The sequence below is a fragment of the Biomphalaria glabrata genome, chromosome 7 (assembly GCF_947242115.1).
Source record: "Biomphalaria glabrata chromosome 7, xgBioGlab47.1, whole genome shotgun sequence".
NCBI classification, from domain to species: domain Eukaryota; kingdom Metazoa; phylum Mollusca; class Gastropoda; family Planorbidae; genus Biomphalaria; species Biomphalaria glabrata.
The window spans coordinates 25754741-25777607 of record NC_074717.1 but is presented as its reverse complement, the minus strand read 5'-3'; the positions used below and the strand labels follow the sequence as shown (position 1 = coordinate 25777607).

At 37.9% G+C, this 22867-nt stretch overlaps 1 protein-coding gene across 1 annotated transcript in view; it reads left to right on the top strand.

Moving 5' to 3' along the window:
- The first annotated feature begins 391 nt into the window (after positions 1-391).
- LOC106052870 (aquaporin-5-like) overlaps positions 392-22867 on the top strand; it is a 42123-nt gene continuing 19647 nt past the window's right edge. Inside the window, exons 1-5 of the mRNA XM_013208330.2 lie at positions 392-782; positions 9861-10041; positions 11762-11889; positions 12317-12453; positions 15703-15783. Of these exons, the coding sequence (XP_013063784.2) occupies positions 695-782; positions 9861-10041; positions 11762-11889; positions 12317-12453; positions 15703-15783 (615 nt within the window). The 5' untranslated portion in view covers positions 392-694. The remainder of the gene's footprint in view (positions 783-9860; positions 10042-11761; positions 11890-12316; positions 12454-15702; positions 15784-22867) is intronic.

The following is a 22867-nucleotide window of genomic DNA, read 5'->3' as shown; positions in this document are numbered from 1 at the left end:
TCTACACTACGCTAGCAGCGTCCTTGGGCTGGATGGTGGTTCGAATTCCAGAAGAGGAATTTTGTTTCTTCGCTCTATTTTTTTATTCTCATACCCCCCACCCCCTGCTCCATTTTTACCCTTGCAACCCCCCCCCTTTTTTTTTCTTTCTTTAGATAATGTAGCTTCAGTGTAGTGATAGTAGAGGGGGGAAAATGGAGGGGGGTGTTAAAGTTTATGTATGGGTGGTAGTTGCTTGGTTGTATAGTAATGGGGGAGGGGGATGTACATAACTGCAGGTGGGTTCCAGCATTTTGTGTGAGTGTATCTGCGGGGACTGAAGGGAGGGGGGAGGGGAGGGTTAGAACTGGGAAGGCCTGGAAAGATGTATAAAAACGAATCATTACTGCCCCGTAGCTTCCACCATCTGGGTCGCGCGCGTTTTAGATCGAGCATACTTTACCCCATCCTTCCACAGAGCTAGTGATTCCCTCCCCAGGGGTAGCAGAGGAACCGTTGAGCCATTTTTTTTCTTCAAAACTAACCAATGAGCTTCCAGTGTCCGGAGAGAAGCCGCTAGAAAGTCGCTGCTACTTAGTCAAGCGTAAGAATATAGTACTTATTTCCGTGAGTGTGTTTGCGCTTTGCCCCCCGTGAGTGAAAAAAGTGCAACAAAAAAAAAAGTTTGAATAGTCAGTAGCGACTTCCATATGCCATGCTTAGGATCATGAAGGAAAACGTAGAAGATCTCCGCTCTGCTAACTTGTGGCTAGCCTTGCCATCTGAGTTCATTGGAACATTAGGTGAGTCTGTTTTGACAACTTTGTTCATTACAATGAAGTCGTTCTTTACACATTGAGAGCAAAATTGAAGCTAAATATTGTGTTAAGGAGATAATAATTATGCGATGCAAAACTTAAGGCGCTAATAATTATGCGAATCAAGTTAAGGCTCTTATAATTATACGAATCAAGTTAAGGCGCTAATAATTATACAAATCACGTTTAGGCGCTAATAATTATGCGTATCAAGTATGTTTTATGTTTTACAAGTTTCGGATGTTCCTACAGCTTTGAAGATAATCACATCCTATCACAAACCTCCCACAGGCCAACGGGGGATAGCAGCAGACAGGGTTTAAACCACTGACCATAGAGACCATCGAACAAGAGTCCAGAGCGCATACCACATGACCAGGCAGCCATCCAATACAATGGTCATAATAAAATGATTTAAAGTTTTTTTTTAGAAGTTTTAGGGCTGATGTAGTAAGCATCACCACTACTATGGTCAGAAGCTCCAAATACCACTGAAGCGTGATATTAGTTGGCTCAAACTAGATCGGAAACAAACCTTAAATACTTCGCTGTTTCTTGCATTACATTTTCTCTGCCAGCATCTAGTCTAGATCAACTTATTTTATAAACAACTGCACTAAAGTACATGTCACGAGTTCTTTGGTCACATGATGTTGTTTTTTTCCCCAACATTTCTGCATTTAAGTTAAAAATTTGAGAATTTTCCCAAGCTCAAATTCCAGTGCTTTTTTTTTTGTGTGGCGGTAGGTACCGGTACCTTTTTAATGTGGGGAAAAAATTATGACTTTTCTTGTATTTTAACGTTCATTATTAATTTGTTAGTAGTTAAAAGTTAGGCAATCCATCACTGAGTACCGGCACCTATTTCATTTTTTTTACAAAAAAAAAAAGCACTGTCTAATTCTATAACTCGTATAAAGGGGAGACACATTATTACTAAGGAAAAACAATGCTTTAAATACAAGTAAAATAATTGCAGTAGTTAAACACGATGTTGGATGGTAGTATAGTAATAATACACATAAAATTTAAACTTTGATAAGGTTTTCGTCACAGTTTTGAGGTCAGTTCCTTATATAAATTACGATAAATTTTGTGTTTAGTTATAATTTTATTTCTATAAAAATATGTATCGTACTTATCATTCCAACTGTATCACTAGCTGTATGAAGGCAATGATTTCAGTCAACTGGATGTTATTTAAATTTACGTTGAGCATCGCCTGCTGATTTGACATTAGAGTTAGCGCAAATAGTTTGTGTGGATGACACAAAATGGCGTAAGCTTTTAGATCGATCACATCTTTTTCCTCGATGGACATGTACTTTCGCTGGACATGTACTTTCACTTGGCATATACTTTCACTGGGCATATACTTTCGCTTTAGACACTTCCTTTCATACACCCTTTTCCTTTTGTTGCCCAAGAAGTAACTTCACCTTCATCTGTCCTTTAGTCTGTTGGACCGATGGGGCATCACAAAAGATCTGTCTACGGTTTTTCTTCATTCCTCTGTGTCTTTGACCATAGACAGGCCCGTCCATTCCTTAATCGCTTCCTCAATCTCTCCTTATTTGCCATTATACTCTTTCTTGCGGATAAGTCTTTACTTGACCTGAGGCTAAGTCTTTACTTGACCTGAGGATAAGTCTTTACTTGACCTGAGGCTTAGTCTTTACTTGACCTGAGGCTAAGTCTTTACTTGACCTGAGGCTCTCATTATAGGATTCTCTGGGAGAAACAAAACAGGATCATCTTTCAGTAATAGTATTATTTAATATCTAACTTTAAGTCATCTTTAATCCAAACATGCGACACAAAAAAAAACGAACGCCAAAAGGAGATTCCTTCTAGAACTAGTAGCAATAAGCCTCTTCGTTTTAAACTCCCGCCTTAGAATAAAGGGGGGGAGGGGAGGCTACCAAGAGATGAAAGCAATACTATTCCCTCATTCCTCTCGTCTCCCCCCCCCCATTTTTTTTAAACACTGGCGCCGTGAAACCACTGGTGCTGCAGAGACAGGGGGGACAAGATAAACAGGCCTCGTGTACATGCTCTTAGTCTTAACACTTTGGTAGAACCATCCGGACCTGCGTAGACACCTAGGTCACGTGATTTTGTTCTTTTTTTTTTGTGCTCACTCAGTACGTTTTAATTATTCTTTTTTTTTTTTTTTTTGCGATAACTTAATAGTTTTTTTTTAATCTTTTTGTCTGTCGCCCCTTGCTCCACAACTTCCCCGCTGGGTCCGTGTAGCCACCGGAAATATTACACATTTTTTTTCTTCATCGCCAAGACTCTCAGTTAAAGCTGACATTGTATTACCGTTTTGTACAAGTTTTTTTGTAACTGGCGAAAAGGAGCCATCCCTTTTACATGATTTGTAAGCAGAAGTGGCGTTAGGGTTGCTAACGGGGGCACCAGGCCTCGCATTCAAAGTGTACCTTTTTTACCGTTTCCACACCCTACACCATGCAAAAGTATGTTTATGGTACAGTTAATTGTCTTGCAGAGGGACCTCGTGGGGGATGAAGGGGGATGTAACATTAATTCCTCCAACGTAGATGAAAATCAATAGTTCTGGAAATACAATTTTGAACATTAGAGGAAAATTTAAGTACCAATTTGGCCTAAACCAAACTTTGGTTATTGAAGGCAGTTATTTTTTTAACAGAGACAAAAGGTTAAACAAAAGTTATTTTGTTGAACACTGGCTATTCTAAGATTTGAACGCAAATCACTTTTAGCGGCCCCCGAAAGGGGAAAAGACGCTATTAGTTTTGTGCGAAATGTCTGTCCGTCTGTCCGTCTGTCCCGTTTAGATCTCGTAAACTAGAAAAGATATTAAAAATCCGACATCACAATATTTTAGACCATTCAAAGTTCTGATGCAACGGCTACTTTTTTTTTTTCTGAAAGCGAAAAATCTAATTTTTAAAATCAGTTATGCAAGCAGTTTTTTAAAAAGAAAAAGCTAATTAGTATGCATTATAAGTTAGGCCTAAATAAAAACGAATAGTAATCTTGTAAACATCATTTACGAGAACTATTTTTTATTGCGAAATTTTTTTTAATTTTTTTTTTTGAGCATTCGAATAAGAGATTGAACCTTTTCAAAAAATTACATCAATTATAAGACATCAGTTACGCCACGAGAGGCGCGGTAGATGAGCGGTAAAGCGCTTGGCTTCCGAACCGGGCGGGCCCGGGTTCGAATCCTGGTGAAGACTGGGATTTTCTACTTTGGAATCCTTAGGCGCCTCTGAGTCCACCCAGCTCCAATGGGTACCTGATATTAGTTGGGGAAAAGTAAAGGCGGTTGGTCGCTGTGCTGGCTACATGACACCCTCGTTAACCGTAGGCCACAAAAACAGATGAACTTTACATCATCTGCCCTATATACCACAAGGTCTGAAAGGGGAACTAGTTAGGCCAGGTTCACATCTAACTTTGCAATACTTTGCATTCACTTGCACCTATCTTTTGATCAGCTTTACCGTTGGGGCACTACACAAGATCTGTCAACCTTCTTTCTCCATTCTTATCTCTCATTTGTCTTTGATATAATTTCATTTGGATGTTCTTTCTGAAAATATTGAAGCCTGCCTGGGTGGACCACTTGTTTTGAGTTTGTGTTTCCACACTAACTGTCTTTGTAATCTTGTTTTCTCTCAAATTATTTTTTTCAGATATTGGCTGAATCTCAAATATTTCTAGAAAGGAAATAAGTCTATGGCACACTTTTGAAGGAGCTAATTTTTAAAAAATAATATCTTAGAATGCTGATTGAATGCTTCTCTCAATTTTGTCAATATCACATGGCCTCCCTCCCTCCTTCTCTCTTTCTTTCTCTCTATCTATCTCTCTTTCTCTCTCTTTCTCTCTTTATGCCAGAGACACTCAAGTTCTAAATTTATCTTTTAATAACCTATTCTTTTTGTTCTATTCACTCGCAACTTTACCTACAACTTTTTTTTTTTTAAAGAAGTTTTCAACAGCAATAACCAAATCAAACTGTATCTTTGCCTTTATTTTCTCTCAGGCAATAGTTACACTATCACCGCCCAGTAGCACGGGCACATTGAGACTGATGACAAAAGTAATCTCGGTTATGCTTAATGGCCCATTGAGCTTGATGACAAAGTAATCTTGGTGATGCTTAAAGGGACCCAGTGGCGTAACTAGGGTGGGGGGAGGAGGAGGGGAGAATTTGAAAATCCCCCGGGCCCCCCTCAACCACTTGAGGGGGGCCCCAAATGAGTTTTTTTATATTAAAAATTAAATATCAAGCAAAATGCAGGGATCCCCCAAAGAGGTCAGCTCCCTAGCCCCCAAACGATGGAAAATTTCTTGCTACTCCCCTGAAGTGAGCATTAAGCTTAATGGCAAAGTAAAGCATTGAATATCTTTTCCCCCCCTATAAAACTAAAAAAAAAAATCTAGAACTGCAAGGAAATGTGTTTTTGTGAGCTTTTAGTTATGTGACGACACACAAATATTAACAAAAAATATAAGTATAGAATTATATTTCAAACTATATTGAGATCTAGATTGGTTTGGTCTTGTTTCTACCAATGTTGCTATGTATCGTTTGAGCAACATAGGTCAAAGGTTAAGTAACCAACATTAGCCAACAAAAATTCATGCTATGTTTAAAATATATTGCCTATCTTTCTCTTTCTCTCTCTCTCTCTCATTATCATCATCAAGCAGATATAAAGTGACCCTCCCATGTACTCAAACCTGTGTCTGCACGTGCTAATGATAATGCTGAAAACTTAATTGACGCTTCAACACGTGCCTTAAGAAACATGAACTTAACAACGAATTCCCTGAAGAAACATGTCTGTAAACTTCATGTCATGCAGAAGGAACCATTAAAATGTCAAAAGTGAAAAGTGGCAAGGTGATCTACATGTTAGTTATCCATGTGACGTCATCGCGTCCATGTTTAATGGGAGGGTGCGGATCCAGAACTTTGGAGTGGGGGGGGGGCGATTTTTTTCCAAACCCTAACCCTAACGCCCAGTAAACCCTATGCATAAACGTGCATACAGCATATATATTTATATATATATATATATATATATATATATATATATATATATATATATATATATATACATATATATATTTGATATATGAGAATAAAATAAGACTGTTTCTCTATCTTCAACGAAAAAAAACAAAAAAAAACAGTCATGTTGAGGCCTTTCTCTTGCAAGCTTGGGGGTCTGAGAGAGCGCTGTAAGCTTTCCCAAGAGGGGTTCGGGGCGAAGCCCCGACGCCAAAAGCGTTTTCTTGCACTTTTCACTGCAGAAACGCATTCTCCTGACATCTAACGCTCATTATTAAACAGTGGGGTTCGGGGCGAATCCCCGACGCCAAAAGCGTTTTCTTGCATTTTCATGGCTGAAACGCATTCTCCTGACATCTACAGCTCATTCATTATTAGTGGGGTTCGGGGCGAAGCCCAGACGCCAAAAGCATTTTCGTACATTCTTCACTGCAGAAACGCATTCTCCTTACATCTACAGCATATTATTCATCAGTGAGGTTCGGGGCGAAGCCTCGACGCTAAAAGCGTTTTCTGACATTCTTCACAGCAGTAACGCATTCTCCTGACATACAGCTTATTATTCATTCTATTATAAAGGACCTTTTGAAAAATGTGGAAAGATATTCTAATATGAATTTATAGTCCATTAATACATTGCAAATAAAAACGATTTGTTCTTTGAAAAGATAAGATACCCCACATATTTAGATTAAGGCTTTGAGGATCGCCGCCGAAAAAAAAATATTCGATTAATAATATTAAATAAAATGTAAGCATAAATTTTGAATTATAGTCCTAAATTTATTCAACTAGAAAAATATGAGATAGAGTAAAGGTTGGAAAAAGTCGACCAGGAAAAGATTATCTGGCTTTTGAACTCATCTCAACCGTGACTGTTATATTGAAAAATTTCGTTTGAATTAGGCCTATAACTTTTCCAAAGCAAAGTCTTTCTTAAAATAGTTATGATAAATTCATGTGAAATTACACAAACTCTGTCTGGAAAGGGGAAGGGCGATAAAATGAAAACGATTAATCCTCGCTCCTTTTTATTATTTCTGCTAATGATTGCATTTTGCATTAAAGAATAGGGGTTGGGCGACTCGATATAAGAATTTACTTTATAGCCTATATAAATTATATTAGTGACAGATTTTTAAAAGTTTGTAATTTCTTAACTATAATACAAAAAGAAAAAGTATTGGTTTGTCCGATGGGGGGAAGGTGATTGCATGTATCGCACTTCCACCTGTTTATATTATATAGATATTCGACTAATTTTGTTCACATACTATGATTTCTCCATAAAAACGGACCGCCCCCCCCCCCACTCAAAGGGTTTAGATGGGAAGGGCAGTAGAGGTATTCGCTCCCCCCCCCCCCAATCGGCCAACAGATGAACTACATAATATAAAGACCGGTTAAAATACCAATAACAAGTTTTAATCATATATATATTTAATAGACTCTGTTAGCAAGCCGTGAAATGATCATTAAATGGGTTGAAATATAAATAATTAGTATATATTATTAAGATAATTAATAAATTCGTATACAAATTGTGTGAATTCTATACTGAAATTCGTCCGTCTCCCCAAAGGGGGGGGGGCGATCACCCCTACCGCCCCCCCCCCCTGGATCCGCCAATGGGTGCGGTAAGGGACGAACAATGAACTCTAAGGCCAACTGAAGCTTAGGAAGTTGTAGATTTGGTTTCCTCCAGCATTCCAACGTTCCAGTGTAGTATGTAGCGTAATGTTAAGCAAAGTACGGAAACAGAACAAAGCATATAAGTCCAGACGCTTGGATGTTATTAAAGGAAACAGAACAAAGAATATACGTCCAGACGTTTTGATGTTATTAAAGTGACCATTGGCCGGTTGAAATGTTGAGATGAAGATTTTCAGTGTCTTCACTTTTCAAAACATTCCTTAGAATTATTCACTCGTATCATGAGACACGTCTTCCCAAGCGAAAAATGTCAGAAATAGATTCGTAAAATAGAGTGCTATCCAAACTTGTTTGGTCTATGTGCATCTCCAATGTTTGTATCAAGGGTCGCATCAGCGCCACAAACATTGATCTCGAGGCTTCATTACGTAGACTGAGGCTTTATTCTGTACAGACGTATAAGGCTTCATTATGTACAAATGTATGAGGCTTCTTTATGTACAGAAGTATGAGGCTTCTTTATGTACAGAAGTATGAGGCTTCTTTATGTACATATGTATGAGGCTTCTTCATGTACAAAAATTGATCTCGAGGCTTCATTACGTAGACTGAGGCTTTATTCTGTACAGACGTATAAGGCTTCATTATGTACAAATGTATGAGGCTTATTTATTTTCAGAAGTCTGAGGTTTCATTGTGTACAGAGGTGTGAGCCTTCATTATGTACAGAAGTCTGAGGCTACTTCATGTACAGACGTATGAGGCTTCTTTATGTACAGAAGTATGAGCCTTCATTATGTACAGACGTATGAGGCTTCTTTATGTACAGAAGTATGAGCCTTCATTATGTACAGACGTATGAGGCTTCTTTATGTACAGAAGTATGAGCCTTCATTATGTACAGACATATGAGGCTTTTTTATGTACAGAAGTCTGAGGCTTCATTGTGTACAGAAGTCTGAGGCTTTATTATGTACAGACGTCTGGTGTTTCTTATGTACAGAAGTATGAGGCTTCATAACACACACAAGTAACCGCAGGACGATGAGGGAAGGCAGCGGGCAGGGTATGAACCCGGAACCATCGAGACGAACGAACGACAGTCCAGCGCGCATACCGCTCGACCATGCAACTATTTAATTAATTAACAGGTGAAACTATTTTCAAAAGAGTTGTAAGACACCTACATACATTTTCTTGTACTAAAGTCTACCATCTTAAATATGTATCTTCAGGTCCATGTTTAAAAAATATAAATATTTGCTCAGTTGGACACCCAGAGTTACGTGCCCGTGTGTACACATTGACTCTCATTTACTGATTGAATGCATGTAGAATGAATTTACTCCTTTGGCGTCTTGCTCTCTCCGCATGGTACAGATATACCATGATACAGGTCACATCCAAGATAATTGGCTGAACATTTACAGACTTTACACACACAAATTGCTGGCCTTTAACATATAGTTGAACATAAAGTTAGCAGGTTGTGTGGAAAACACCAGAATACACATTGAATAATAGTGTTTTTTAAAGTAGCTATAGAAGGGGAAAAGCAGATATTTGTGTGTTTGTGTGTGTGTATGTGTTGTCTGTCTGTCTAGGTGTCACTTTTAAATCACGAAAATTGGTTCAAGTCTTATGAAAGCAAAAAATATATTTTTTTAAAAGTTAAATTTGATTTTTTAAAAACGTAATGTATAATTCAAACAGGGGTCGCCTACGAGGTTATACCCCTATATTAGCTTTCTATTTTCTTGTTACTTTGAAAAGTAAGACTTTAAAAAAAAAAAAAGCATTCGAAGTCGTAAATTTCGGTTCCCATGTGATCTACTATTATGACCACAGCGTTCACGTCAACTAATTATTTTAATCAAAGAGACTCAATGCCTTTCTATACGTACTTAAAAATGATTGCATATGCTACCTCTAAAGAGTAGCTGAGATGAGTTGGGGAAAGTAAAGCGGTTGGTCTTGTGCTGGCCACAAAACAGCCTCGTTTGCCAACATGGGCAATAGAAACAAATTACCTTTACAGCATCTGCCCTATAGATCGCAAGATCATGAATAGATAGATACCTTACTTTACTATAGACTGTAAATAATAATTTGATCTAAACTCTAAACACTGAATGTAAGATTAATACTTGGCAGATGAACACTTCAAGGTATTTCATATCAAACTTTGACTAATTCGGTCTAAACAATGAATATTAGCTCAATAACGTATCGTCTTTTAACTATTCGTATTAGCTCAATAACGTTTCGTCTTTTAACTAATAATATTAGCTCAATAATGTTTCGTCTTTTAACTATTTTCTTCCCTATTCCAGTGATCACACTTTTGGGATGTGGCACATGGGTCAATGGAACATCAGACCATGTCCGGGTTGCGCTGACCTTCGGCCTCGCTGTTGCCACAGTGGTGTGGATCTTTAACCACATCTCAGGCGCTCACTTCAATCCAGCAATCACAGTTGCTGCCTTGTTCACGCGGCGGGTGAGCATCGTAAGGTAGGGGACTCTGAAATCATTTCAGTCTAGACATCTTGCACTGAATGTTTGAGAATACTTGTGATGAATTGCGAAGGAACAGCAAGAGAAAAAAATACAGGCATATTGAAATTTAAAACTAGTTTTAATTATCGAATGTTGGAGATTTTCATTAAAATGAAGGCAAAGCCATTAATAGCAAGTTTTGTTATGTATCTGGTGTACAGAATATTGACATCTTGATAAACTATACATAAAAAAAAAACATACATCTAATTTTTTTTTTTTTTTTGCTGTTTTGCATTTTTTCAAGTTAAACTCAAATGTGTAAAGAAAGAGTAGATTACCTACAGTAAATAACCTTTAGCATGAAACTATGTGGACAATATCCAATGGAGGATTTTCACACTGAAAGTTAATAAGAGTAATCTGCTCTTTGTTTACTCTTTCTAAAAAAAAAAAGAGGGTTGAGGAGAAAGCGATTTCAATCAATGTGGTAGCGAACTTATGTCACCCAAAGGAAAAAAGAAAATGAAAAGTGAAAGATTGTTAGATATTTTTTAATAAATAGACAAATCAACAGGACGTCATATTGAAAGATCACTGTTACTATCTAAAGAATAAAATGGTTACAATGACAGTTTGTGTGAAAACACAAACTCAAAATCAGCCCCCGAAGTGGTCCACCCAGACAGTAAAAAGGCAGGTTTCAATCTTTTCATAAAGAATATCAGAATGAAATTCTATCAAAGGCAAATGACAGAAGAATGGAAAATGAAGGTTGACAGATCTTGTGTGGTGCCCCAACGGTCCAGCAGACCAAGGGATAGGTAAAAGTGAATGGGAAGTTAGATGTGAACCTGGCCTAACAGATTTCTTATAATGATTATCTAAGTGGTCTAATTGTTTTGTAAAGGGTCCAAAGAAAAAATCTCCGACTAGCTACATGCTATCCTGAAATCACTGTGATATGTAAAACTACTTATTAATTGTTGTTGTACATTATGCCCCACTTATATACATACTAAATAGATTTTTTATCTTTTCAAAAATAAAAGTAAATGTAGTAGTTAGTATGACAGAATTTACTTAATTAACTTTGTAATACAATTGTAAAAAAAAAATATGTTTTTGGGAAAAAAATCTAAAACCGTTTGCATAAATATGGTAAGTAATTATCTCCTTTACTAAATAGCCTCCAGTGTTTGTTACTATTAATAGTGAATAGTTGTAAAAATGGTGTATTTTTATGAAAAAAACTGCTTTCATAATTGATTTTAAAAATTAGATTTTTCGCTTTCAGAAAAGAATAAAGTAGCCGTTTATCAGAAATTTGAATGGTCTAAAATATTATGATGTCGGATTTTCAATATCTTTTCTAGTTTACGAGATCTAAACGGGACAGACGGACGGACAGACAAACCACACAAAACTAATAGCGTCTTTTTCCCTTTCGGGGGCCGCTAAAAATTACTTTGCTCTACACGTGAAGAGTAACTATGGAGTCACATTTGATTCCACGGTGATGAAAAGTGCAGAAAATTTATGGTTTATGGTTTATGAAAAAAATTTGCTAATCAAAACTTCTGTACACCGGATACACCAAATATCTTAATATGTATGGATTTGCCTCCCTGTATGAAAATATCGAGTTTATTAGACATGGTCATTCTTTTAAATCTTACTCTTCAAACCTGGACAAACTTATATTCCGGTATTGACTTTTCTTTCTTACTTATAGAGGTGTATTGTACATACTTGCTCAAGTGATAGGAGGAGTGGTTGGTGCGGGTTTGTTGTACGGTCTTGGTCCAGCTCGATCCCAATTCGGGTCCAACGCTTTACAGACTGGGATCAGTTCAGCCCAAGGTGAGTCTTGCTTTGTTTAGATAGACCTTTGTCACAGTTAGAAGGAATAGAAGTAGACTGTCACTGATAGGAAGAAAATCAGAGTGTGTACATAGTCAACTAGCTTGAAGTGACACCATTGTCAATGTAGGTTTTTATCTCGTTCAAAGTACTATTTATTTTCCTTTTTATTACGTCCACTTACCATTTTTCTAAAGAGTTTCGACATTATGTGTGTTAAACTGGTGACTTATTGAGTGTTTAATCAGTGACTTACTGAGTGTGAAATCGGTGACTTATTGAGTATTAAATTGGTGACTTATTAAGAGTTAAGCCGGTGATTTATTGAGTGTTAAATTGGTGACTTATTGCGTGTAAAACTGATGACTTATCAAGTGACTTTTTTATTTATCTCGTATCATCAAATATGTTCTGTTCCATCCAAAAGGTTTTGGTGTTGAGGTCTTGGTGACATTCGTGTATGTTCTGGCCTTCTTCTCATCTCTGGATGACAAAAGAAGTGACCTAAGAGGATCTTTCCCACTGACCATCGGACTTGCTGTTGTCGTAGGCCACTTATTTGCAGTAAGTCAGAGCTCTTTCAATCAACATAGAATTCTTTTTTTTTTTTTACCATGTCACTCTTCAGTTTGAATGTACCGAGTATACTAAATATATTATATACAACTAGTCGACCGGCGGCGTAGCATACGCCGCTATTTTGCAGGGCAGGCCTTAGGCCACTGCAACCTATGCGATTCAGTGGGCCCCGCACTTTCATAGGACCCGTGCTAAGTCAAGGTGTATAAATTAAATTAAACCATTTTTTAAACTTAAAACTGATTTCCCGCGCCCTCTTGTCGATTTACCAGGAGCTCCTGGAAATCTCCCGAGATTGCAAAATATACGAAAAGTCCTTAAAATATATGGAAATATATAGACAAAAATTGTCATTTTTGGGCGATAAATAAAAACGGCATTATGCATTAGCCGTAATTGTGTAATCTGGTAAAAGAAGCTTCTCGCGCCTCAGACTAATAAAGAATTACTTGAGGTCAACAATTCTCAAAGATAGATTGACACATTTGGTAATTTCAGCTATTGAGTGTGATCTATATAGGAAACAGAATTATTATGATATACTGTAAGACTTTGCTACACGCAAGGCTCGTAAAGTAATTCTGTACGTAGTAAAGAATGAATAAACGAATAGACGAATTTATTTTCTAATACAAACTCTTAAATTTCACTTATTATACGCTTCCCTACCCAAACTTGCCCCCTCAAAATCCGTTTCGCATAGGGCCCCACAATGGTTAAGTCCGGCCCTGCTATTTAGTGACGGGTGAATATACATAGTAGATTACGTCTTCTCTTTTCATGACTTCTTGGTCATAATGGTCACTGTCACCTATCCTTTCGTCTGATGAAACGTTGGGACATCACACAAGATATGGTGACAGTCTTTCTCCACTCTTATGTTGTTGTTTTTGCCTTGGATAGAATCTCAATGACAGGTCCGTCCATTCTTTGATGTCTTCCCATCGATTCTTCTTCTTTTACTCTGAAGGAAAGTCTTTGCGAGCCCTGAGAGGATATAGCCATAGAGTTTAAGTTTACTTTGTTTTGTTTGACAGTAGTTAGCAAGCTATTCTGGGGTCCTAGTGTTGTAGTAATCCTTTTTCTAATCTCTTCATTTGTGATGCGGTCTTTGTCATTTATTACTTCCACTTACCATTTTTCTAAAGATAACATTAAGAAACTGGAACAGACACAAAATAGAGCAGTGAGATTCATAACAAACGAATATTCACACTTAACCAGAGTAGCACCTTTAGTAAAATCACTAAATTTAGAAAGCCTTCAGGACAGAAGACTCAAAAGTAAAGTAGCAACTATACATAAAACACTGAACCATAATCTTCAAATACAAAAACAACGCCTTCATCGATACGAGCCATTTATCGAGTGTTCATAGACTTTGGTGCAACGAGTGCGTTCTTTAAGCATTTCTTTTAAAGAATTCATTCCATATGACGTCAAAGGAAAAAAAAACACTACGTCACACGACCTAGCTAGAATAAAAAATCGCCTTCATCATTACGAGCCATTTATCGAGTGATCATAGACATTGGTGCACCGAGTGCGTTCTTTTAGCATTTCTTTTAATTAAAGAATTCATTCCATATCACGTCAAAGGAAAAAAAAACACTACGTCACACGGCCTAGCTAGACTAAAAATCACCTTCATCGATACGAGCCATTTATCGAGTGTTCATAGACTTTGGTGCAACGAGTGCGTTCTTTAAGCATTTCTTTTAAAGAATTCATTCCATATGACGTCAAAGGAAAAAAAAACACTACGTCACACGACCTAGCTAGAATAAAAAATCGCCTTCATCATTACGAGCCATTTATCGAGTGATCATAGACATTGGTGCACCGAGTGCGTTCTTTTAGCATTTCTTTTAATTAAAGAATTCATTCCATATCACGTCAAAGGAAAAAAAAACACTACGTCACACGGCCTAGCTAGACTAAAAATCACCTTCATCATTACGAGCCATTTATCGAGTGTTCATAGACATTGGTGCACCGAGTGCGTTCTTTTAACATTACATTTAAAGAGTTCATTCATATGACGTCAAAGAAAAAAAAATTCCATTACCTCACAATAGGCTAGTACCGGTACCCTAAAAATGTCTTTATTTACACGAGATATTTGACGAGGGTTCATATACATTGGTGCACTGAGTTCTAATAGAATTTATTTAAAGAGGATCAAAGCCGCATTGTTTTTGCGTTTTGTCTGTCAGTCGGTCTATCCGTCATCTTGATATAAAAAAAAAACAACTAAAAGTTATTAAAATTGATTAACCTTTATTTTACGTTTCAAAACATCGCAATAATTTTTAGGTATGAATACAATTGAAAAGTTTATATAATAGATTGTTCCGGATGTTTGTATAAATAGTAAAGAAAAAAGAGAATTTCAGATAAATGTAATACTGTTAATTAATATATATATAACTTGGTCCATCGTTGTTCAATAATGAACACTTTAGTCACTGGGGCTTTGTGCCTCCTCATTTGACTGGTGAGACCTATGTGAGCCCGGAACATTCGTCTGCACACTATGCAGGTTATTCCAACTAGACCTAGTGTCATTGGCCTTGCTTTTTTTTTCTCTGACGCTTTTCTTCTTCCAGCGTTGTTCCCTGTCTTAGGCTATTTGTGGGCCAGTTTTCACAGCGCGACGCCATGATGCTCTGTCATGTGTTTCTGTCTCCCAGTTGGCAGGGTCAAGGCTGAAGGCTTTCAGAGAAGCTTTGAGGGTGTCCCTGAAGCGTTTTCTTTGTCCACGTTGTGATCGCTTCCCTTCGCTTAGTTGGCATTGAACATTCAGTATTTTTCTGAGACAAATGAGAAATTGGTTTCCAAGTTGTTGTTTTTTTTCATGTTTTTTTATATTATCCATGTTTCTGAGATATAGAGCAATGTAGAGAGGATGTCAGCTCGATAGACTCCTTTGTGCTTCTGATGATACCTCGTCTAGTCCAAACATGTTATGCTCAAATAATTGTAAATTAAACACTTGTGTTTCATAAAAAACTTAAGGAAAAAAATGGCTAGAATGGGAATCTAATCCACGATATCGATTTTTTTTAGATCTATCAGCTAAGCTAATCAACCATCGAATTACTGCATCTTGTACTTTGGACTAACTTCCAACCTTTGACCTACTTTCTCTAGGAAGAAGTGAATGTGTCTAGGAATGCTTGAGTGTCAACTAAATTGTGTCTCACTGTTTCCTGGCGTTTGTTTTTCTTTCAGATTCCATACACCAGGGCTGGTCTGAACCCTGCACGTAGTTTCGGCCCCGCCCTGATCGCCAATTACTGGGAAACACATTGGGTAAGTATGCAAATAAACTTGGGAAGTAGAAGTCAATTAACTTAGAAAGACCCGGGGTCAAGGGTCATGGATCATTTTACTATTACAAGAGTGGATTTTTTTTTCTTCGCTTGGATCACTTACCTAAGTTGTTTTTTTTTAAATAGATTGCTTTTTTTATAAAAGGAAAAAAAAACAAAACTACACTTTATAGAAACACGTGTTTGTCACACGTTGTGGTCATGTGATAGTGGGACAATTAAAAGTCAATGAAGTCCATCGAATTTCTGACTGTTTCTTAAAACATTTGAAAAAAAAATAATTATATAGCAACATGTTTAGTTCAGTTGTTAAACAAGTGCATTTTACTATGCCATTTCACCTCTCTTTCTTTATATATATATATATATATATATATATATATATATATATATATATATTGAATGTGGGGAAAAAATTATTACTTTTCTTGTATTTAAACTTATATTATTAATTTATTAGTAGTTAAAAGTTAGACAATCAATCACTGAGTACCGGCACCTATTATTTACAAAAAAAAGCACTGTATATACATAAAGATTTTTTTTTGCTTTAGTTGTCTACTTTTCTCACTCTTTCAAGCAGTCTTGTATTTCCAAACTATCTTGATGTACAGTCATACGTTGCTGTATATCTGTGATATCCTTATTACCAGATAGTTTGACGTGGCGCTAGGTCTGAAGATGTAAAAAAAAATAATTCCTGTGGCCATGTCTGAATGTGTTTAAAACAACAGATTTGACAGATGTGTGAAAAAAAACAACTGGACAATAGCAACAGGATGCAGATAAACGGTGTGAACCGGAAGTTAAACAAATAAACATGGCGTGCTCAAGTTCCAGACGACGGGGCCTAATAACTTAGTATATCATCTAATCGGTCACGTACAAGCACACAAACTCTTTAACACCACTGGCCTAAAAGTTTTGCTAAAAAAAAGATGGAGGAGGGTGGAAACACAAAATCTGAACACCCTATTTGACCTTCATTTCTTTACACACTAGACGGAGAAAAGAGTTATAGATGTAGGCTAGATAAAACACAGACCTTGTTTGAGTTGTTGTTTTCTCCATCACAGATTAAATAACATTTCTAATATATAGGCCCTACATATTTTCTTCTCATTTCTTTTTAATGTTGTATAAAACTTTGAAAAATATATTAGATCTATTTCCTTTTCATTTAGATAAAAGAATGATGTGAAAAATATATAATCGGGAATTGGGGAGGGGGGTTGAATTGTGTTTGAGGTATGTCACGAAAGTTTGCCATTAAATATCATAAATGAGGTTGAAACAGGGGTATTTTCACATGTTAAGCATTTTTCTTTGTTTTTGGTATTAACATTGACATATAAAAAAAGTTTAGGATGTTCCTTCAGACCCTCTAGACCAGGGGTCGGCAACCTTTTGAGTCGGAAGAGCCAAAAATTACAATTTCCATTTTTGAAAGTTTTTAAAGAGCCACAAAGTTTTTTGTTGCCAACTATAAATAGTACTCGCATAAATAAAGTTCTTTGATAAAGAAAAACGAATCTATTTATTCATAAGAAAATATCTATTTATTAATATATGATTAGTGTTTTTCACAACAAAATAGATAAAATATTTATGGAATTATTAAATAATTACTTATTATGTAAGTAAATAAATTACAAGAATTAACCATTTACATACAACACTAACTTGTACTTCAATAACAAAACAATTGAGCAAACAAATTCAATGAAAGCGATGGTTTTAGTTTTAGAAAGTTTGGATACATTTGGCTCATAACATGTTGATTTTAGTTTCAAACAAGACTCTAAATTTTCATTTGTTAGTTGGCTTCTTACTTTAGGTTTAATTATATTCATGTAAGAAAATGCTTGCTTGCATGAATATGTCAATCCGAATATAGTTAGCACTCCTATTGCCAAACTTTTCACTTTACTGTAGCAATATGGAAGACAGTTCCATGTGTCGAATATCTCGCGGCATTTCTTGGAAAGCTGTCCACTTTTGTTGCGTTACGTACAAACTTTTCTGGACCTCCAACTCTTCCAGCTTACTTTTCAAATCTGTAAATTCTCCACTCCAAAAAGCTTTACTTTTTAAAGTCCAGTATCAATTCCAAATGGCTTAATGTGGATTTCGTTACTATTTGTGTTGAGGATATTTATTATGAATGCTAGAATGGTTTTGTTGGTTTTGAGATGCTCCAATCTCTCAGCAAATTCATCTGCACTTTTTAAAAAATAACCGTGCTAAAGTAATTCCTGTCAACTGGTTTTATCGCGATATTGCTTTAGAAAGTGAAAATGTAGTAACTTGCCGCTCTGAATAAGTCAAGTTCCCCTTTCAGACCTTGCGATCTATAGGGTAGATGATGTAAAAGTCATCTCTTTCTGTTGTCCACGGTTAACGAGGGTGTCATGTGACCAGCACAACGACCAACCGCCTTTATTTTTCCCAACGAATGTCAGGTATCCATTAGAGATGGATGGATTTAGAAGCGCCTAAAAATACCCAGAGATTAAAAATCCCAGTCTTCACCAAGATTCGAACATGGGACGGTTTGGAAGCCAAGCGCTTTACTGCTCAGCCACCGCTCTGATCTTCTACCAAAACATCGGCTGGGTTTTCATTTTCTTGTAGTTTTAGATTCATCTTAATTACTTTTGCTGATATATCCATCATGGAGTAACATTTTTGCAACCATTTGTCGCCCTCCAATTCAGGGTGATTAATACTTTTATCATTTAGGAATGTATTTATTTCATTCAAGAACAAAGTCTGGTGTGAATGTACACTTTGGTTTCTTATAGTTATAATGTTTTTTGTTTGGTGTAATGCACAAATTGTAAGACAAATTTCCTTACGGATAATAAAGATTATTATTATTATTGGGAAGAAGAAGGTCGGAATATTGAGTCTCCATTTCGTTTAAGAATTCTTTAAACTGACGATGGTAGAGTGCTATTGACCAGCAATTCTTGCTGGAGTAGGCAGTGAAACTAAGAAATGCGTGGAGACTCGCAGATTCTGCTTTATTTTTTCCTGTCATACTTCTGGCTCCATCAGTTGCTATTGAAATAAATTTATTTAAATCGATCGTATTGTCTTCAAGGCATTTTTGCACGGCATTCGCTAAATCTTCTCCTCTAGTTTATCACGAGAGCGCTAGCAATGCTTGGGAAGACATATATCTGAAAGAAAGCTAACTTGTGCCGTGTCTTTTATGTCGCAAGAATTATCTATATCATTGATAAGGCAGAAGAAAGTGGAATATCTTCCACCTGCAGATATGTTACATTTGAAGACATGGGAAGAGGTGCGATGAAAATCAAGTACAAGTGTCTGATAGATAGAATCGGTGCCAAATCTTACTTAATCGATTCAAATTTTTTTCGATGAAATAAATAATATTTGGGTATAGAACTAAAGAGCCGCAACTTAACTTCCAAAGAGCCGCATGTGGCTCGCGAGCCGCAGGTTGCCGACCCCTGCTCTAGACCAAAACCCTTTGAATAACGTCAGGATAGGGCAGCGGGCAAGATTCGAACAAGGAATCACCGTGACGACATGAGCGGGCAGTCATTGTGACTTTTATTAGTTTCCTACCAGATGAGTCTTGGTCTCGAATCTCGGTATTTTGAATTTTGGGACATTCATAAGACGTCTCAGAGTCAAGCAAATCTATTGAGTAGGCTACCCGACATTAGTTAGGGAAAGTAAAGGTGGATGGTCATCGTGCTGGCCACATGACACCCTCGTTAACTGTCGGCCACAGAAACAAAGAATTTTAACATCATCTGCACTATAGATTGCATGGACTGAAAGGGGTCTGCACTATAGATTGCAAGGACTGAAAGGGGTCTGCACTATAGATTGCAATGACTGAAAGGGGTCTGCACAACAGATTGCATGGACTGAAAAGGGTCTGCACTATAGATTGCAAGGACTGAAAGGGGTCTGCACTATAGATTGCAAAGACTGAAAGGGGTCTGCACTATACATTGCAAGAACTGAAAGGGGTCTGCACTATAGATTGCAAGGACTGAAAGGGGTCTGCACTATAGATTGCAAGGACTGAAAGGGGTCTGCACTATAGATTGCAAGGTCTGAAAGGGTCTGCACTATAGATTGCAAGGACTGAAAGGGGTCTGCACTATAGATTGCATGGACTGAAATTGGTCTGCACTATAGATTGCAAGGACTGAAAAGGTCTGCACTATAGATTGCAAGGACTGAAAGGGGTCTGCACTATACATTGCAAGGACTAAAAGGGATCTGCACTATAGATTGCAAGGACTGAAAGGGGTCTGCACTATAGATTGCATGGACTGAAATTGGTCTGCACTATAGATTGCAAGGACTGAAAGGGTCTGCACTATAGATTGCAAGGACTGAAAGGGGTCTGCACTATAGATTGCAAGGACTGAAAGGGGTCTGCACAACAGATTGCATGGACTGAAAAGGGTCTGCACTATAGATTGCAAGGACTGAAAGGGGTCTGCACTATAGATTGCAAAGACTGAAAGGGGTCTGCACTATAGATTGCAAGGACTGAAAGGGGTCTGCACTATAGATTGCAAGGACTGAAAGGGGTCTGCACTATAGATGGCAAGGACTGAAAGGAGTCTGCACTATAGATTGCAAGGACTGAAAGGGATCTGCACTATAGATTGCAAGGACTGAAAGGGGTCTGCACTACAGATTGCAAGGACTGAAAGGGGTCTGCACTATAGATTGCATGGACTGAAAGGGGTCTGCACAATAGATTGCAAGGTCTGAAAGGGTCTCCACTATAGATTGCAAGGACTGAAAGGGGTCTGCACTATAGATTGCATGGACTGAAATTGGTCTGCACTATAGATTGCAAGGACTGAAAGGGTCTGCACTATAGATTGCAAGGACTGAAAGGGGTCTGCACTATAGATTGCAAGGACTGAAAGGGATCTGCACTATAGATTGCAAGGACTGAAAGGGATCTGCACTATAGATTGCAAGGACTGAAAGGGATCTGCACTATAGATTGCAAGGACTGAAAGGGGTCTGCACTATAGATTGCAAGGAATGAAAGGGGTCTGCACTATAGATTGCAAGGACTGAAAGGGTCTGCACTATAGATTGCAAGGAATGAAAGGGGTCTGCACTATATATTGCAAGGAATGAAAGGGGTCTGAACTAAAGATTGCAAGGAATGAAAGGGGTCTGCACTATAGATTGCAAGGACTGAAAGGGATATGCACTATAGATTGCAAGGACTGAAAGGGTCTGCACTATAGATTGCAAGGAATGAAAGGGGTCTGCACTATAGATTGCATGGACTGAAAGGGGTCTGCACTATAGATTGCATGGACTGAAAGGGGTCTGCACTATAGATTGCAAGGACTGAAAGGGACTGCACTATAGATTGCAAGGAATGAAAGGGGTCTGCACTACAGATTGCAAGGAATGAAAGGGGTCTGCACTATAGATTGCAAGGACTGAAAGGGATCTGCACTATAGATTGCAAGGAATGAAAAGGGTCTGCACTATAGATTGCAAGGAATGAAAGGGGTCTGCACTATAGATTGCATGGACTGAAAGGGGTCTGCACTATAGATTGCAAGGACTGAAAGGGTCTGCACTATAGATTGCAAGGAATGAAAGGGGTCTGCACTACAGATTGCAAGGAATGAAAGGGGTCTGCACTATAGATTGCAAGGACTGAAAGGGATCTGCACTATAGATTGCAAGGAATGAAAAGGGTCTGCACTATAGATTGCAAGGAATGAAAGGGGTCTGCACTATAGATTGCAAGGACTGAAAAGGGTCTGCAGTATAGATTGCATGGACTGAATTTGGTCTGCACTATAGATTGCAAGGACTGAAAGGGGTCTGCACTATAGATGGCAAGGACTGAAAGGGGTCTGCACTATAGATTGCAGGGACTGAAAGGGATCTGCACTATAGATTGCAAGGACTGAAAGGGATCTGCACTATAGATTGCATGGACTGAAAGGGGTCTGCACTATAGATTGCAGGGACTGAAAGGGTCTGCACTAAAGATTGCAAGGAATGAAAGGGGTCTGCACTACAGATTGCAAGGAATGAAAGGGGTCTGCACTATAGATTGCAAGGACTGAAAGGGATCTGCACTATAGATTGCAAGGACTGAAAGGGATCTGCACTATAGATTGCAAGGACTGAAAGGGGTCTGCACTATAGATAGCAAGGAATGAAAGGGGTCTGCACTATAGATTGCAAGGACTGAAAGGGTCTGCACTATAGATTGCAAGGAATGAAAGGGGTCTACACTATAGATTGCAAGGACTGAAAGGGATCTGCACTATAGATTGCAAGGACTGAAAGGGATCTGCACTATAGATTGCATGGACTGAAAGGGGTCTGCACTATAGATTGCAGGGACTGAAAGGGTCTGCACTAAAGATTGCAAGGAATGAAAGGGGTCTGCACTACAGATTGCAAGGAATGAAAGGGGTCTGCACTATAGATTGCAAGGACTGAAAGGGATCTGCACTATAGATTGCAAGGACTGAAAGGGATCTGCACTATAGATTGCAAGGACTGAAAGGGGTCTGCACTATAGATAGCAAGGAATGAAAGGGGTCTGCACTATAGATTGCAAGGACTGAAAGGGTCTGCACTATAGATTGCAAGGAATGAAAGGGGTCTACACTATAGATTGCAAGGACTGAATGGGATCTGCACTATAGATTGCAAGGGCTGAAAGGGGTCTGCACTATAGATTGCAAGGACTGAAAGGGTCTGCACTATAGATTGCAAGGAATGAAAGGGGTCTGCACTACAGATTGCAAGGAATGAAAGGGGTCTGCACTATAGATTGCAAGGACTGAAAGGGATCTGCACTATAGATTGCAAGGAATGAAAAGGGTCTGCACTATAGATTGCAAGGAATGAAAGGGGTCTGCACTATAGATTGCAAGGACAGAAATGGGTCTGCATTGCAAGGACTGAAAGGGGTCTGCACTATAGATTGCATGGACTGAAATTGGTCTGCACTATAGATTGCAAGGACTGAAAGGGGTCTGCACTATAGATGGCAAGGACTGAAAGGG